The 17,062-nt window shown below is 53.6% G+C and overlaps 6 protein-coding genes across 6 annotated transcripts; 4 read left to right on the forward strand and 2 right to left on the reverse strand.

Annotated features, from left to right (window-relative positions):
• Nucleotides 1–90: 90 nt before the first annotated feature.
• Nucleotides 91–3,283, reverse strand: WHR41_00723 (uncharacterized protein). Its single transcript, XM_069369329.1, has 4 exons — nt 2,865–3,283; nt 2,477–2,761; nt 566–2,413; nt 91–509 (listed from the first exon to the last, which is right to left on the reverse strand). The coding sequence occupies exons 1-4, from the start codon at nt 2,944–2,946 to the stop codon at nt 250–252; spliced, it is 2,475 nt and encodes an 824-aa protein (XP_069233545.1). The 5' UTR covers nt 2,947–3,283; the 3' UTR covers nt 91–249.
• Nucleotides 3,284–3,566: 283 nt separating this feature from the next.
• WHR41_00724 (uncharacterized protein) lies at nt 3,567–4,982 on the forward strand (the record flags this gene model as incomplete). The annotated part of the gene is made up of 1 exon (XM_069369330.1): nt 3,567–4,982. One exon carries the CDS (start codon nt 3,567–3,569, stop codon nt 4,980–4,982), a length of 1,416 nt encoding a protein of 471 aa, XP_069233544.1.
• An 899-nt stretch (nt 4,983–5,881) lies between these two features.
• Nucleotides 5,882–7,165, reverse strand: WHR41_00725 (uncharacterized protein). Its single transcript, XM_069369331.1, has 2 exons — nt 6,413–7,165; nt 5,882–6,358 (listed from the first exon to the last, which is right to left on the reverse strand). Exons 1-2 carry the CDS (start codon nt 6,953–6,955, stop codon nt 6,182–6,184), a joined length of 720 nt encoding a protein of 239 aa, XP_069233543.1. The 5' UTR covers nt 6,956–7,165; the 3' UTR covers nt 5,882–6,181.
• A 969-nt stretch (nt 7,166–8,134) lies between these two features.
• On the forward strand, nt 8,135–9,273 carry WHR41_00726 (uncharacterized protein). The gene is made up of 3 exons (XM_069369332.1): nt 8,135–8,180; nt 8,256–8,587; nt 8,650–9,273. Exons 2-3 carry the CDS (start codon nt 8,299–8,301, stop codon nt 9,048–9,050), a joined length of 690 nt encoding a protein of 229 aa, XP_069233542.1. The 5' UTR covers nt 8,135–8,180; nt 8,256–8,298; the 3' UTR covers nt 9,051–9,273.
• A 1,083-nt stretch (nt 9,274–10,356) lies between these two features.
• On the forward strand, nt 10,357–11,147 carry WHR41_00727 (uncharacterized protein; the record flags this gene model as incomplete). The annotated part of the gene is made up of 2 exons (XM_069369333.1): nt 10,357–10,741; nt 10,807–11,147. 2 exons carry the CDS (start codon nt 10,357–10,359, stop codon nt 10,977–10,979), a joined length of 558 nt encoding a protein of 185 aa, XP_069233541.1. The 3' UTR covers nt 10,980–11,147.
• Nucleotides 11,148–12,846: 1,699 nt separating this feature from the next.
• WHR41_00728 (uncharacterized protein) lies at nt 12,847–14,980 on the forward strand (the record flags this gene model as incomplete). Its single annotated transcript, XM_069369334.1, has 4 exons — nt 12,847–13,308; nt 13,360–13,644; nt 13,705–14,076; nt 14,127–14,980. Exons 1-4 carry the CDS (start codon nt 13,143–13,145, stop codon nt 14,978–14,980), a joined length of 1,677 nt encoding a protein of 558 aa, XP_069233550.1. The 5' UTR covers nt 12,847–13,142.
• Between the last annotated feature and the right edge of the window lie 2,082 nt (nt 14,981–17,062).

Genomic DNA, 17,062 nt, shown 5'->3' on the forward strand with positions numbered 1-17,062 from the left:
TACCTGCGAAAGGCCAAGCAGTTACTCTTGTAACATGACGCGGAAGGCAGAGTTGTACATGCTAAGGAGCGTGTAAGTGGACATCGTAAATGCGGTCAAAAGAAAAAGTCTCAAATCGATCGCTTGTCAGTGGCCGTACGCCATGATGCTATGCTTGTCTATCGGGACGGAGTTGCCCCGTACCGTCAATGTTTTTACAATGGTCGAGCCCGAAATTGGGCCATTTTTCAATCGCTCGAATAGCGGCGATCATCGTGCGAATACCTTGACAACACCGTCTCCACCGGCGCTCACTACCAGCCTTCCGTCGCTGCTCCAGCAGACATCGCAAACGCCTTCTCCTCTCATGGCACGATGCGATACAATGTCCTGCGTGCAAATCCTCTTCTCTAGAGACCAAAAGCGTATACTTGCATCGTGACCGGCCGAGACGGCTTCGCGACCGTCTTTGGAGAGGCAAAGCGAGGAGATGGCCGATGGGTGAGCGAGCATAGTGTAGGTGCATTGACCTAGGCCATAGTTAGCAAATGTGGCTTTGATTAGGCTTTGTGGATGAAAAACATACCAGAATTAGCGTCGAAGAACCTCACGAAGCGGTCTTCGTGTCCACTAATGACGACGCCTTCAACGCCTTCTCTACTTCCAGTCGCACCCGCGGCAACTTCTTCAGGCTCCAGGCCACGTGAGGACTCCAGTAAGCCGGGGCCGGCGCCCTCTAGACCCATGCTTGTAGCGACAACGGTGTTGATGCTCGTGGCCATTGTGCCATCGTATGTCTCGCCGCTTGCCATGCCGATGACCTCTTCGCCAGTTCTGGTATCGAACAAAAGTACTGAAGAGTCAGTGTAGCTGACGACGAAATTCTCACCCGAAGCGGACAATGGCGCAATCGAGGTCGGACTGGCTTTCGTCTCGCCAGTTCCGGGCCGCTCAATGGAATGAACGAGCGTGTAAGTGAAAGGCGTTGTGCTTGCAACACTTGGCTGAGGGCTAGATGGGAAGTTGCTGCCGCTTGTGACACTGTGTCTTCGGCTGCCACCGACGCCACGTCGGCTTCCAGTCGAAGGGGAAGAGCTTTGCGGTGGTGCACTCACAGCCCAGACCTTCACAGTGCCGTCCGCCGAACCCGAAACAAGAAGTAGTCGTTCAGGGCCACCAAAATTGTTGCTCTGAGATCCGAAGATGTCACCGACAGTAGTAGGGAGAATGCAGACTGACCAGACGGCGTCTGTGTGGCCATGCAAAGTCTCCTTGGGGTCCACTCTGCCACGCTCCCAGACACGGATGGTGGCGTCTTGGCCGCCGGAGAAGATCCAGCCATCGCCACTGGCACGACCGCCCGTGTTGAAGCCACTAGCGGAGCAAGACGCGAGAGATGTGACTATACCCTCATGGCCTCTGTGAGTGAACGTGGCTTGCACGTCAAGATCGGGACTGCTCGTAGTCGCGTTGAAATTCTGATACGAAGACGGAATGATCCACCTCTTGATGGTACCGTCATCGCCTGCCGTACACACCTCTGGTTCACCAGGGCTGCCACCACCGCTGAAAATCACGCTTCTGACAACATCCAGATGACCGCGCAAGGCAAATTTCACTTTGAATTGGGTCGGATCGGCGGTTGGATTCGAGTTTGCGCCATCGTGAACCTCGGCCTTGCCCTGAGAGCTACGCCGTCTGGACATCGCTGCCGAGCCCGAGCTCTTTCTCCGGTGGGAGCCCGGTCCGGTCCTGGGTGGAGACTTGGCTGGTAGGTTGGCCGCGCTTGGGAAGAGATCGGTATCCGGCCTTCGGGGAGAGATTTCTGACTGAGCGATGTCCTGTTGCGGTTGCGGCTCTTCATCAAAAGTCCAGCCGTCGGTATCTGGCTGTGTTTTGACCTGCGGTGCACCAGTTCGGGGGTATCCTTGATCTTGGGTAGGCCGTCCCTGTGCATCGAATGTGTGGGTTACATTCTCCACAGGCTCTTCAAAAGCAGCTTCCGGCTGTCTCACCTGCTCTGGAATCTCATGCGTCTGAGGAGCAGCTCCTTGGTAATTCTGGTAGTCAAAACCTCTCGAGTGTAATTCTTCTTGATAATTGGGAGCCTGTGGCAGATTGTTCGGTATCGGTGGGGGCTGGTGATTCGGCGCAGCGGTCGGTTGGGCAAACGCGTGAGTATTGGGGTGCATTTGTTGATGCTGGCGCGCATAGTACTCCTCTACAGAGATTGGGGCCTCGGGTAGGCCAGTGTAGTTGCCATTAGGCAAGACCTGAGGAGGTGGCGGGTGCTGAGGCGGAGTGAGGAGATACTGAATCTCTTTCATGCAGTTCTTGAGATACTTTGTCGTGCTGTCCAGGTACTGCTCGCGCTCCTTGTCGGCTTCAGCATCGTTGTCCGTCTTCAAAAACGAGTTGTGGGGCTTGTTATTGGCTGTACCAAGGTCGTCAGCATTCGGATCGTCTTTCAACACAAGTACGATTCCACTGCACGTACGTTTCGATGCCTTCGTGTTCTTCTCCTCCCCGTTCTTCTCTTTCTTATCCGACTCCGCGCCTTTCTTCTCGTCGACCTTGCCTCCCTTTGATTTCGCGCGCTCGTTCTTCAGCGCCATCTCGAGCATTCGCACTTGGCGGTCTAATTGCTCGTTCAGTCGCTTTGCTTGTCTGCATTCGCCCTCCTGCTTTGCGATCTTGGCCTTCATCTCCGCGCGCTCGATATCCCAGGCGTTGCGGGCGCGCTCATGGTTGTGCCATTCGATCTGGAGGAAGCGCATGACACCTGTGCAAAAGGGACGAGTTAGCCATTGTTTCACCACGCAGTCAGTCACGAGCGCAATCTCGTCTTGCTCCAGTGGCATCCCCTGGTGGCCCAAGATGCTCACCTTGCAACGTGTACTCGGTGCCATGATGCTCCCCTGACCCAGCAGGGCCGTTCGCCAGCCCACCCTGCTGCTGGTATGCCATGCCCGGTGGCGACGCGGCGTGGTAGAGAATGACAGCAAGCGTCTCCCTAGCGATCCCTCATCGAGACCACGAACAACTGCAGGCGTGACGAAGCTCGAGCTCGAAGACCAACCCGGGGTAACAGCGGGAGTGAGTGGCCTCCGCGGAGGATTCGCCGGCGCGAGCTGCAGAATGCGGCGGTGGGGCGTGGCCAGCGAAGGTAGTGCACGTGACGCTCGCTGTGCGCTGGTGCGGATCTGAGTGAGGTGGTCTTCGTGGCAAAGACAACACCAGAAGGGACACGTGAGCTGCTGGGCTGCCACGATGCTCGCCCTGAGGTAGCGAAGCGCCTGGCCGCAATCAGCTCCTCTGGCTTCCCAGCACGGGCTCTCAGGCGCGCTCGCTGCGACCGCGTCCCGCTGGCTCGGCTGAGCGGCTGGGACGGAGCCGCCTGGCGCTTCCCGCAACTCTATCGAGCTCAAGCTTGATGTCATGCTCCAGATTGCTAGCTCGGTCGCTCGCTCACACCACGATTGCCAAATAGCCACTGCCACAAACAGCCATGTTCTTTATGCTTGTTTGATACTAACATTATTGAATAGCGGAGCTTCGCGATCGGTGTCTCTCAAACTTGAAATACAATGGCAGGCAGAGCATATCCGTCGTCAGCAGCTCGCCCAAAACGCGCTGGCGAGGACTTCGCGCGAACGTACGACGACACAAGCAAAAAGCCGCGCTTTGATTATCGCAACCCCAGCACCCTTGCAGCAGATGCGCCCGAGGATGATGTGATCCTAGATGCCGACGTCATTGGGAAATCCGGCCCTCAAACGAAGCGCAACGCAGTCAATATCGACGGATACGAAAGCGATTCGGACAACGACAATTTCAATGAGCGAGCTGCGGAAAGGGCGCAGAGGAACGAAGGGCCTAGAAAAGGCCAAAGCAGCAAGGATGAAGACGACGACGACATGTTTGCCGATCTGGACCAGGATGCGCAAGGGACCGCTGATGGCGACGAAGACGAGGAACTTGGGCGGGAAGGGAAGCCGAGGAAGAAGGACGTCAGGTTTCTGGACCCCGAGGATATTGAGGGGCAGGTTATGAACAGCAAGTCTGGAGGTCGTGTATCTGCAGACCTGCTACAAAATGGGAAGCAGCGCGAAAGAGCTGGGAGCGTGGACTCAGATTCTAGCTCCGGGGATGAAGAGCAGAGGGACCTCATCCCTGAAGACATGGATGATGATATTGCTGCCGAGGTCGGCGCGGGTGGCAAGAAGAAGCATGCGCCGCGACTTGACGCATTCAACCTTCAGGAAGAGGAGCAGGAAGGACGCTTCGACGAATCAGGCAATTATGTTCGCAAAGCTGTGGATCCAGATGCTGTCAACGACAGTTGGTTGGACGGTCTCAGCAAGAAAGATATGCGCAAAGCGAAAGAAGCTGAGGAGAAGCGGGAGAACGAGCGTAGGAGGAAGGCCATGGAGAGCGATGCAGTCCTTGCAACCGACTCTCTCAGCACTCTGCTTTCACACCTCGAAACCGGCGAAACACCACTGGAAGCGCTCCAGCGGTTGGGAAGAAGCAAAACCAAGGAGACCAAGATCCCTAAATGGAAACAGAAGCGCCTGAAAAACAAGATGGACGTTGACGAACCTAATGGAAATCAAACTGACGAATCAGACCCCGTGGAGGCCGCCCGAAAGAAAGCAGTCGAGGCGATTACGGGTGCGGCTGACGCTCTCTATTCGCGCGAACAACATGAGATATATGAGACAGAAAGAGAATTGTTGCTTCGACAGTATAAGCGGGAGGCAGGTGAGGATTGGCAAGCACCTGCACCAGTCAATGAAGTCACCGGCGACGGCGCGGAAAATGATGCCCAGGGCGAGATGTGGGAGTACCGATGGAGTGATAAGAGGGATGGAGGCGAGCACCACGGACCGTATGATGGACCTACCATGAAAGCCTGGAACGAGGCCGGGTATTTCGGCGAGGGAGTAGAGTTCAAAAAGATCGGCGAAGTGGAATGGAGCCGCCTCCTGGACACCAAGTGACGAATTGGTAGAGCCAGACATCTGCATTTGGTCCGAACACGATTTTGCTTAACATGAGTCGCACATCGTGGACCAACGTTGGAGTTCTTGCCCAGCTCTAAAATCGATGGGAGCCATCCCACTTTTGCGATCGATGCAGCTTCCAACGAGAATATCATCATTAGAGATGTCGCTAGCATGTGCGAAAAAATCAGGCTCCTATAAACGCAGGCTCTCGCTTGAGGGCGACATCATACTTGTTCCCAACAGTCTGCACGATCAGAGCACTGTATTTTAAGAGGTTCTCGCACGACGTTTCGCCGATTCCGAAGATGACCAAAGGTTGATTCTTCCATGCATCAAAGCCGAAGTTCTAATCAAAGTGATTCTTCAGACCAGGTTGCTCAATCAACCACGCAACTGGAATTGTGCGTCTTCCACCACGGGTCTTTTGAACAGGCGGGTCGGCCTCACGCAAGGAAGAACTCAGATCTTCCTAAAGAAAAAATTTCGATTGACAAAAAAAGACTTGTAGCTAGGAAAAACCGCCGGGTCTGGTAGCAGAGCGCTTCGAATCTCAATCACTGCCGAGCGAATATCTCCAGATGGTCAAAGTCCATCACCGAGGAGCATAGGCGACAAAGCTTGGTATGACGGTAGTTTTCTGGACCACGATACAATCTCACCTGAAGGCCCAGAGTCACATAACGGTCTGGCCCTGGCTCTTGAAGGTAATCGTTCGATTGCTTTTCCATAAGCGTCGCCTCCCAGCGCTGTGAACTCGTTCACACCATACACGTCCACGCTCTGCCAGACTTTAAGAGATCTTCTCACAGTGAGCGCCCGAATTTTCAATGATCGCTCCGCCGCGCGTCCCGCGGATCAGACTCAGCCATTCGATAAGATTCGGTTCCATGCCGTTCGTTCGCTCAACAATTTCATACAGTACTGTTCCTGAGCCAAGAGAAATTTGTAGGACGCCTTCGTCCTTGCTCGTGACCCAAAATCCGCGGATGCTGTTTTTGAGAACCGGTCCTTCACAGCCCGCATTCGTCCAAATGATGTTGCTATCGCTATCTATGCTCCAGACTGATGTGCGTCTCTAATCCGGCTTCTCCTTACACATCGTCAAGCACTCCACGAATGAATGTCGTGAGTGCTTTACAAGATATGGAGACCTTGCTACATTGGCCGGATTTAATCAATTCGGTCGACACCATCTAGGCCGCGCCTCCAGCTGCACCTGCACCTATACCTGTACCAACGCGCGTCCACATGGATTTTCGCGATTGCCTTTTAGGATCGTCACTGTCATCCTTCAACTCTAGGCCATAGCTTGAGCGAAAGTAAGAGCTAGTATACAGGGTAGTGCTCAGATATACGACAATGGCAAAAGCCTGCTATCAGTTAGACTGCTGGTTTGGGAACTGTTGTGTACGCAAAACGCTCACCAAAGACAGATAAAGACCCTCAGAGACTGTTACATCCCACTGGGTGCTCGAGAACGGCACGTAGCTCGTCACGAAGTTCACGAATCGGATCTGCATCGCGAGACCGTTACCCAGGTACACGTCGGTGTTACGCTTCCAGATGTCTTGCCCACGAATCTCAAGCTTGGTCTCTCCATCAGTCGCCCCGCCGTTCTTCACGTAGACATCAATGTTCTCTTTCACAGTCGTAATACGAGGTGCGATTATAGCCAGAGGAGGCGAAGAGCTGTTTGGGCGAGCGACGTAGCTTTCACCTCCTTGGAGCTTTCGCCAGAGATCTAGGATTGCTACGCCGGCAGCATTGCGGATCGTTCGCCGGGGAGCGAGGATGCTCTGTCTGCTGTCCACTGTGAAGAGAAGTTCCGGCGACGCTTTCGTTGACGTGTTGTTGAAAGTGAACCCTCCCTTGCCATTGTGCTTGGCCCGGAGTGTCGTGAACTCCGGCGCAACAAACTCGTCCAACAAAGAGAGTTTCCGATTCAGAGGAGGGAGCATGGACGCCATGGACAAATGTGCGGCCAGCAATCTTTCTTAGACAGTACAATTGCTTGCGGACGCCCACGGGGAATCAGTTCTCTACGATTACTCAAGGGTCGAAGGATCGCTTGATTCAGCCGCGTCAGGGCCAAAGTCGTTTCATTCATGTTCTCTGCTCGGCAGTCGCCGCAGCCAGGATGTGTTTGACCAACGAAGGCTGGAGTAAGTACGGTCTGCGGCAACTCGGACACCGTCGCATGAGCTTCTTCGTTCGCTTCACTGAACGGAGAGCGAAGTGGAGAAGTTTCGGCAACGCTTCGGGAGGGATTGCGCTTGTGTTGTTCGCCAACCTCTCCCGCCTCTTTTGCATCTTTACAGTACTGATAAACTGAACAACTTAGGGTCTACTCAGTAACCGTCCCCGCTGGTGTGTCCATCTCTTGGTGACATCTTGATTGCTAGTGCCAGCCATCGAGCGTGTTTTACGGCGGTGTAATACATACATTGCGTAGGCGAAAATCGATCTAACACCTTGCGTCCAAGACTGCGAGCCGGCCTATGTAATATGATGACAGAGACGGCGAGAGATCCCTTCAGCATGCAGCTGCGCGAAAGAAACAATCCGTTTCTGCAATGCCGTCGACACCAATCCAGAGAAACGACACTAGGAGAGCAAGTAGACGACTGACTCTCAACCAAAATCGCTTTTACCAGCGTGCTCATGGCGTGAAAGACAGAATGGCTCGCTGCCGATTCGGCATATCTTTCTCTCGTTGCCGCCTGCGATTAGGTGTCACTGGCTTTCCATCGCGGGGTGTCTACTTTCTGTAGAAGCCGCGCATTCATAAAAGTTGGGAGGCTTTCCCCTACCGTGATTCCAAGACCATAGTCTTCCCGTATTGCGTTGGGAAGCAGAGGGTTATTGACAAGACATAGATGATACTGTGACCGGTGCTAGATGAGCCTTATAGATACGGACCGAAACTAACATTTTAGCCGGATACGTATGTGGCGCGGACATCAAAACAGGCTGTTTGTGGAGCACATCGGTTTCACATTGCCATAAACGCTACGGAGGCTTTCCTACGATCCGACGCCATAACCAGCGCGGAAGGGATTCATTTTTGATTGCCCGGACTCCGCACAGCTATATGCAAAAGATGGCTCCGCCTTACTGCACGACAAGTCAACCATAGTATTGAGTCGACGACCGATAGTAGTGGTTGGTCCCGTGTTGGTTGGCCCCGTGCAGGTAAGAAAGCTATAAAAAAGCCATCAAAACATTCCTGCTCAATCTTTCTCATCCTAAATCATCCTCCTATTGCAGTGAACTCAAATTAAGACAGTCAGCCCTGCGAGCATCTCTCACGATGCACTTCTTCTCTGCAACGGCACTCGCCCTGCTGGCGTGTGCCAACACGGCCCTGGCCCACTACCGCTGGACGCACCTGGTCGCCAATGGCGCCCGCACGAACGACTACCAATACGTCCGACTCAACACTAACTACAACAGCCCGGTCACCGACGTCAATAGCAATGACATCCGTTGCAACACCGGCACGCAAGCAAACGCGGCTAGAACGTCGACGTACACCGTCGCCGCTGGCTCCACCATAGGCCTCGGACTCGACCAGGCCATCTACCACCAGAGCGTGACAGGTAAGCGGACGTCCACTAACCAAGTTGATTGAACAAACCCGACGAAAACTGACTTGCCCCAGCCCTATACATGACCAAAGTCACCAGCGCCAGCGCTGCCGACGGCAGCACGCCGTGGTTCAAAGTCGCCGAGCTCGGTCCAGCCTTCAGCTCCGGCCAGATCACCTTCCCCTCGCAGGACAAGACGTCCTTCACCTTCACGATCCCGAAGTCCCTGCCGTCGGGCGACTACCTCTTGCGCGCCGAGAACATTGCCATCCACGCCGCGAGCACCACTGGCGGGGCACAGTTCTACATCTCCTGCGCGCAGATCACTGTTACTGGCGGGGGCTCCGGGACGCCGGGTCCGACGATCTCGCTGCCGGGCGGATATAAGGCTTCTGATCCGGGCATTCTGATCAATATCTACTATCCGATTCCGACAAGCTATAAGTATCCTGGTCCCGCTGTTTGGAAGGGTTGAAATTGAATGAGGCGGTGAGGTTGGGTCGTTTGGTATTTCTGTAATCTGGTCTAGCGTGACGTTTGGAGGGGAATTGCGGACAGTTATTATGCTTTGTGTCGTACGACCGCAGAGGCGCAACTCGTTTCCTACATGATCTGTGTCAATAGGCCGCATCATGTGCGGTTGACTGCGTTGATAGCTGCCGTAAGCCAATGCGAATTCATTTTGGCTCTGCAAGAGATCCAGTGCATTTGATGATGTGGCGGTCGCAAGAATAGTGATGCGTCGATCCTTCGTGCAAAAAGCATGCAACATAGCGTCCCGTTGGAATTTTTTGTACTTCATAGGTAGCAGCCAGTGGCAGCTAATACGTGACGAATGACAAATCTGGATCAAAAAGCAAGCAATACTGGCTTGGTGCTCGACGCTGCCAAAGTCGAGATGCTTTCCAATATTGAGTTCTGCGACGATCGCTTCCAAGAGGCGAGGGCTTTGGAGGAGTGCAAACTGAAAGCTGTGGGCATCCACTGGAAGCGCCCGCGGCTGATTAGAGATTCTTATCGCGGTGTCAGAGAACTTAGGGTCAACATGCTTGATCGTTCATATGAATTGCTAGATATTCAGACTCTCGATCAGGTAGAAGACTGAGTGCAAGTGAAGATACAGAGTGTCTCGGGCTTATCATAGAATCATCCGCATCGCGTTACACGACTAGGTTGGCTTCAAGATGCTAGACAATACCTATCATTGAGCGGATAGAGTCTTAGGGTTTTACTTCCCAATGGGACAATCGAAGCCTCTTCATGCTTGTCTGTCAACCACAGCCCTCGCAGTGCAGTGCGACCTTATCCTGACACGAGGAAATTCATCGACGCTTAGGTAGCTTACCTTTGTGACGTACCTTAGAGCAATCGCGATCGAAGCCTCCTGGTCGAACAAGGCAGAAAGCACAGAAAGATAGAATGTGGCAGATCCACATTGCAGCGTCATCGCGTGCCATAAGCCACAACCTTCACCGGAGGCGGGTCCGGACGCTGTCCGAGGGGCCCAAGGCCCTGGCTTTTGCGGAAAGCACACGTCGGTCTTCGACGGAACCCTTTCGCATCGTCTGGCTGGCCTTCTCGAACAATTCCCATGTATGCAATATGATTTGACGTCACTGCCGGGTTGCGTTCGTGGAGATCTTCGACCTCGACAGAGCCATTCGCAACTGTCTCGCCGACTTCGCATATTTAACCAATGTCTCGTCCGCGCACGCGCGGACGCTTTGTGCTTGTGATTCTATGATCCTGCTACTCCTCCCTCGTCGCCGGTGCTTCACGCCATGGTCGCACGCGACGAAATGGTCACCGAAGTCCTCCTCTCGCCCGCCCTGCCGCAGATCGAGAGGCACCAACGGCTACACCAACACCTCGCCGCGAGTCCTTACAGCCAAGGCGCGATTTACGTGCCGGCCGGAGACACGCTGGAGTCGCCTGCTGCAGAAGACTGCGCGCAGGCAATCGTGGCTGTAACTCCCGCCTCGCCGGCCGGCGCGGTCTTGATGCTCAGAGGAAAGGGCCAATGGCGCCCGGGAGGGAGAATGGCAGCCGTATGGTCGCCTCCATGGTCATGGAAGTCCGAGGAGCTATGCGGATACCCATTTCCGTATTGCGCGCGAGACCTCAGCTGCCTGGCTTCGGTCCAATCGCCGGCGCACGACGCCCCCTGTGCGTACCACGCTCCCTCGCATCAACCGTGTGCCGGGCGGCGCTCGCTGACTTGACATCTTCAGGGCCTGTGGCCTACCTTCTCCGCCTCGTTTTCTGCAGCACCGCCGCCGTCGATTACATTCGATCGATTCAAGTGCACAAGGTGACCGGGTGGTCGTCGGAAGAATTGTTCGAGAAACATGAGTCAGTAACGAGCAATCTCGAGAGTTATGACTGTCTCAGCCGCCGATATTGATGCTTGCTCATGTAAAAGGGGCTGTTGCATGGTCCAGTGGTTGTTTTCACCTCGAAATAGTACTTCGGGCGTGCTGTTTGCCATTCATCGCCGTCGACGTAACCTTTGTCGATGAGCATTGCAGTGAATATACCATCAGTGTCATCGTAGATCATGTCCGCCGTCTCTCTCCCGTTACAGTCTTCCAGATCAGAATAGTAAGGGTGCATTCGGACGTATCGGCGGATGGTACTCTGCCAATTCGTGAGAAGTAGACTTCGTGCTCTTGTTCACGGAGCAGATAGCTGAAAGGTCTTCCACCGTGAAGCCATCCTCATTGCATTCGACAATTATGCGATCAGGGTAGACGCGAAACGAGATAAATGGGTCCGCGCGTGCTGCACGAGTGCGTGTATAACGATTGTCGTCCGCATTCTAGAGGAGCTCAAAAATGAACCTGGCATCACTGCCGTAAATGTTGGTTGCAAGGCTTCGAAAGTACAAGTTGGATTGTATCTTCAAGGAAAACCTTGTGGCAGAAATACTTACGCCCCAATTGCTCCCGCTGCGAGCTCGTCTTTCGTGTGCATCTTTCCCTCGAGGGTGCGACGGAAATTCGGATTCCATTGCTCGATTTTTGCCCACATCTCGTCGTCGATGAAACCGTAAGTCTCGGCAATAGCGTCCACTGCCTTCTTGGCTTCCCGCTTGCTGCTCATACTGTGTGAAGGTGACACAAGGGTTTTTTCTAGAGAGGAGAACGCTACCTCACATCCCAAAGGCAGAGAGTCCTCACTATAAGCACAGGCTGTAACCGAGCCATGCAGCCAAGTGGCACCTCACACATCGCTTATCCCTGCTCCGAAACCGACCCCTCAAAACGTTTGCATGCTGAGCATCTTTACGTCCCGCGGCTGACGAACCACGTTGCCACGTTAGGCGCCTTTATCTTGGCTGTCAAGTCCCCCAAGAACTTGTGGTGGCATGGGTTACATGCGTGTCTACGTATCACTATCGCATACCACGCGTCAGGAGTGGTGAGGAGCCTCAACCCATACGCAGAATTGGTAGGGTGGCGCGAAAACGGTATCTGGAATCCAAACATACCTTCATTTACGAAGCGGACCCTACTCGCCGCGCGCAAAAGAGCTCGCGCAAATTCAGTGAAGAGTAAGACGTCAAGGAAGAATGGGCTCTATGGCAACGGAAAGGGACAAATGAAGCCGTTCTAGCTGCAGTGTACATGCGCAAATCCCTTGTTTCCAGCTTGATCAGGCCACATGTACTTAGCGAGGCTAGGTCCTTCGCGCATGTCAATTTGCAACCGGGAAGCCGCAAGTGTCGGGAAACCTCGGAAGGATGCCGTTCGAAGCCCTAAGTTATGTTTGCGATCGATAATTGATATTGGCGAGGGACGCTCTTTGCCGACATTAGTAAGGGTCATATGTTGCCTTGTCGCTATTGTATGGAAGGGATTGGGTTGTGAGCAGATTGATCGTAGGTACTATAGCACATATCGTAGGTAGTCGAATTCGCGTAGTCGCCTGCTGTTCGTTTCAAAGTAGAAAGGACTAGCGAGGAGGTGAAGCGATTTGTATATCGATTCAGCCTCTCCGCGTCCCCGGCATGGTAGTTTAGGCTTATAACCGAGTGCGAGTAGAATGCGGCTGGCGGGACCTGGGGTCGACCGGACAGTTCTGACACGGCCTCGAGCTGAACGTCGGCTTTCGTAGGGAGAGAGGGCGAAGCCTAGTTTGATTGGCTCAGGGATTAAAGCTAAGCGATTAGAGGCTAGCTTCGGTCAAGCCCGCCTAGTGCCCGTAATACCCGTCGGGCCCCGCGCCAAATTCCTTGGCAGCCGCATCCTACTTGCACCTCATCATTGTATTAACATATTTTCCAGGATTCTGGACCCTGGATTCCTGTAAGCGAATGTCAGTCGGTACTTCATTTTCGCTCCTGGCAATTTATTTAGGCGCCATTCTTCGGACGGGATGCTCAGTTTTCACTGATCTGTGGCGGGATGTGCTCCCTGGTCTCGTACATATCTGGCAGTCGCGTGTCGTGCATCAGCCGCTCTCCGTGCGAGTTATCTACAGACTCACCGCGGGTATCCTCGTAGGAGTTCCTATTAGGCGAATAACGTTTTAGCGGGGTAAAGGGTTGGCGGATCAAGGGTGCAGGATGACATTTATCCCGAACAGGCCGGAGCTGCTTGGCCGATGCCAATGTCCAAAAGCCTGGACGATGCCTCTCTTGCGATTCACGAAATCTGTTATTACAACTTCAAGGCAGCCTAATTTGGTTCGAGGCTTTGCGATGCGACACCGCGCAAGTCCATTTACTCCGCGTATATTTCATGATTCGCCACTCAGGGGAAACTTCGTCTGACAAGGCATAGCATTCGACCCTTACTCTTACTCGCGCGGACGTTGGTTAGATCGAAACGAACAACGGCAGAAGGCCAGAAGACTTGATTTCAATTTCGAGGCTTTACTCGATGTGGCAGTAAAGTGCAGTGATGGTGCTCGCGAGGTTGTGGCTTGCGAGAAAAGAGAAGGCGGGTTCAATCGTGTCTTCATTATCGAATTGAACAACGGAGCAAAGGTTGTTGCAAAGGTACCCATGCAATTCGCTGGCCCCACTGCTTTGATGACCATGTCAGAAGTAGCAACCTTGAGATATGGTATCTGGCCTCCCAACAGCTTGAGATTCGAGACCATAAGCTGACATGCTGCAAAAATAGTGAAAGACAAGACACATGTGCCTGTCCCACGGGTTCTCGCTTGGAGCTCCGAACCTGGGATCGGATCAGTAGGAGTCGAATACATCGTCATGGAACACGTGTCCGGCGTCGCTCTGAAAGACATCTGGGGCGGAATGACCGAGCTTCAGCATATTGAACTTATCGAGTCTGTGGCAGGATTGGTGAAAGAGCTATGCGCTCACGACTTTGGCGCTTTTGGCTCACTATATCTCAACACAGCGGGAAAGCCCACAGGGACGCTCTCCATCGATGAAGAGTACTGCATTGGTCCACACTGCGGCCGGCAGTTTTGGGGTCAGAACAGTGACCAAATAATCCAAGACACCATTCCTTTGTGTTCGCAAGGTCCATGTACGTTTGTATCCAATTTCGCTTTTGATTTGTCAGCTTACATTCCTCAGGGCAAAGCTTGTCTGCTTCTTTCGCAGCTCTCAGTCGCATCAGCAAAGTGACTATAGACAAACGTGGGTCTCCAGGCAGCATAGTTGAGAATCACATGCGGCTTCTGGAATCGAGCAGGAAGATCTTAGAGGTGGTTGGAGACTCCGCAGCCCTACGGGAATACTGCAGCCCTCTATTGCTTCACCCCGACTTACATGCACGCAATATCTTTGTCGACCCAAACAATCCAACAAAAATATTGGGTGTAATTGACTGGCAGTCTGCTGCCATTGAGCCTGCTTTTGTTCATGCTGCAGAAACACCGGACTTCGCGGAAGAGCCATTGCTAGACAGAACACTAGACGCGGACGTTCTCCACGGTTCCCATGAGCTACAAGAGCATGCTCGGCGCTGCAAGAAAACCTGGACCATTATGATTTCCCTGTGTCCGAAGCTGGGCAAAGCCACGACCCTGAATACTACTCTCTGCCGCTATCTCGCCAATATCAGTTTGGGATGTTCTAACGAGCCGATCTTACTACGTTCGTTGCTGACAGATGTGAGTAACGAATGGAGCGATCTTGAGCTTCCAGGGACTTGTGCCTATCAACCGAGTCAAGAAGAAGTGAAGTTACTAAGTGTGGAGCTAGACCATTCAGAATCCACGCAGAGACTGCAGGCGTTTCTCTCGAGACTGCTAGGCTGTGAAACAGATGGCTGGGTCGAGGAAGGGAGATGGGATGACGTCTTCCCAATTTATAGAGAGCAGTACGCTGAATTCGTGAATGCATGCATCGAAAGTCGGGAGCAGGACGAGACAGTGCAAGATGCAGAGGAAAAGGCGAATAAGCTGTGGCCTTTCGATCTGAGATGAAGAGCCCCCATTGACCCATCTTACAAGCGGATCAGGTCATACATGATATACTTAGTGAAACGGATTATCCGGTGCGGCGACCAATACGGACAGCTCTACTGCTTGCGTTGGCAAAGTAAGGCTGTCCAGAATACCTGCCAATACACTGTCGCTAAGGAGATGACTATGGCAGCGCGGAATAGAAGGACGAACGCGCTGCCGATGGCGATGTTTACTTGTTGGCTGAAAAGACGATTGTACATGTCCACTGCCTGATTGTTCAGGTGCATGTAAAAATCCGTGGCGTCCGATTGCAAATGCTAGCGCCGCGAAAAATGCCGCGAGAACGATAGTTGGTGACCTCCAATGAATTTGTCGAAATGATGGTGGTGAGGCCATGGCTTTGTCAAGTTCGAAGGCAAACGGAGATGCAGTTATGATGATGGCCGAAATTCAGTCGAAAGAGGGTATGATTAGGAAAACATGGCTACCTGCAAATCGCGGTTCTTCTTGCCAATATAGATGTGCTGAGCCTCAGCTGCCATGATTTAGCAATGCAATATAGCGTCGCGCAGGGAAGGCAGCTTTTCGACCTAGAGGCTGAGCCTTGTAAGACTCCGCACAACTCAGCCGCGCTGTAGGTGGAGAAGACGTTGTGCAGAGGAAGCAGCTATTCGAAGCAAGAGGCTGTGTGATGCATTAGGTACTCCACGCACCTCAGCCGCACTGTAGATGGGAGTACGTCAATATCGCGTGGCCCTAGCAAGTAGATCACCAAACTCATATCAGTCGGTGTGTGAGAGGATTGTTCGAAACCAACATCTCAGACAAAATGAGCCTATGTAGGTGACAAGGTCGAGAATGCGTGGCTAACAGGTCTTTCATCTTCTTATCCTGCCCCGTGCAAAATGGGTGGAGTACTGTGTAGCAAAGCGTCGAGAGGCTGTGTCAACGTTTCAGGCAGCGATGCAGGACGGAAGCGTTCAGCCAGAGGCAGCCAGAGGCAGTCTGCAGGCCGGGAGAGGCCGACGGCAACGGCCATATACATCGAGGAGAAGAGCATGCGCCATCGCCACCGGTTTGGACGACAGTTGGTAGACGTGAGATAGCGGAAGAGCTCGGTCAACAACGAAAGTAGACAATTGTCTTTGCTTGTCCTGTTTAGAAAGAGAGGGTGAGACGGAGAGCGGTACATCTCCGCTCCCTTGAGATCGCGACTTCAGATTGGTACTGTATTGGGTGCCTGAGGCATGACAGTATGGCTAGCTTTTTTGCACGGCACGCAACATGCAATGCGCCAGTCTCTATCCTTCGACGCGCATTGACCGATGCAGTAAACCACAGACAAGGCCTTGTAGCCTGTGCTCGTATGGGCTTTGGACGACAGTTTTGAACATACGTTAAGGTAGTATTCGCCTTTCACAAGATCGCATCTCATAGGCTTCATCTCGATCTTCAGCCTACTGGGTTGTTCCCTGCTTGCGCGGCTTGCAAGCAGATCCACGCATCCACGCACCCACATCGCGAAGACGCTCATCATTTCTGGGGTCATGGAGTACTTTCGCAGAGCAGCATCATCTGGTGGAGCAGGCTCCGATCTCCTGATTCTCAGAAGCCCCCCCCCCTCGAGATATCTTTTAATATCAATGCCTGCAACCCCCGACCACACCCGTCATCTCGCTCCAAGCGAAGGATTCAAGCCCAAGGCCCAGAGCCGTTGGCGATGGTCCCCGACAGCCCGGCAATCGCCCGTATCGCACGCGCGCCCTGGAGACTTCCGCCCAGCTCGCTTGGAGCCTCGGAGGCCTACGCACACACGTGGGTGACGGGCTGCCGCCCGGCCGGGACGACGTTGAAATCACACGCGGCCGTCGAAAGCGAATTACCCACCTGCGAACTGCGACGCCCGAGGCGAGGCGCTTCCTGCTGCCCGCGCCACTGCTGGGCCTCGGTTAGAGCGATGTGCGCGTCTCTGCTTGCTTATAGTAGACGGATGTGATATATCGCGTGGCGTGACGAGAGCGTGACGGACGGCGGCGAAATTGCATGCCTCGCTCGCTGCGCAGCTCCGTTTGGACCGCCCGCGAGGGCGAAGGAGCAAGC

This window comes from Cladosporium halotolerans, assembly GCF_011745625.1.
Source record: "Cladosporium halotolerans strain TM138-S3 chromosome Unknown Sca2, whole genome shotgun sequence".
Lineage (NCBI taxonomy): Eukaryota > Fungi > Ascomycota > Dothideomycetes > Cladosporiales > Cladosporiaceae > Cladosporium > Cladosporium halotolerans.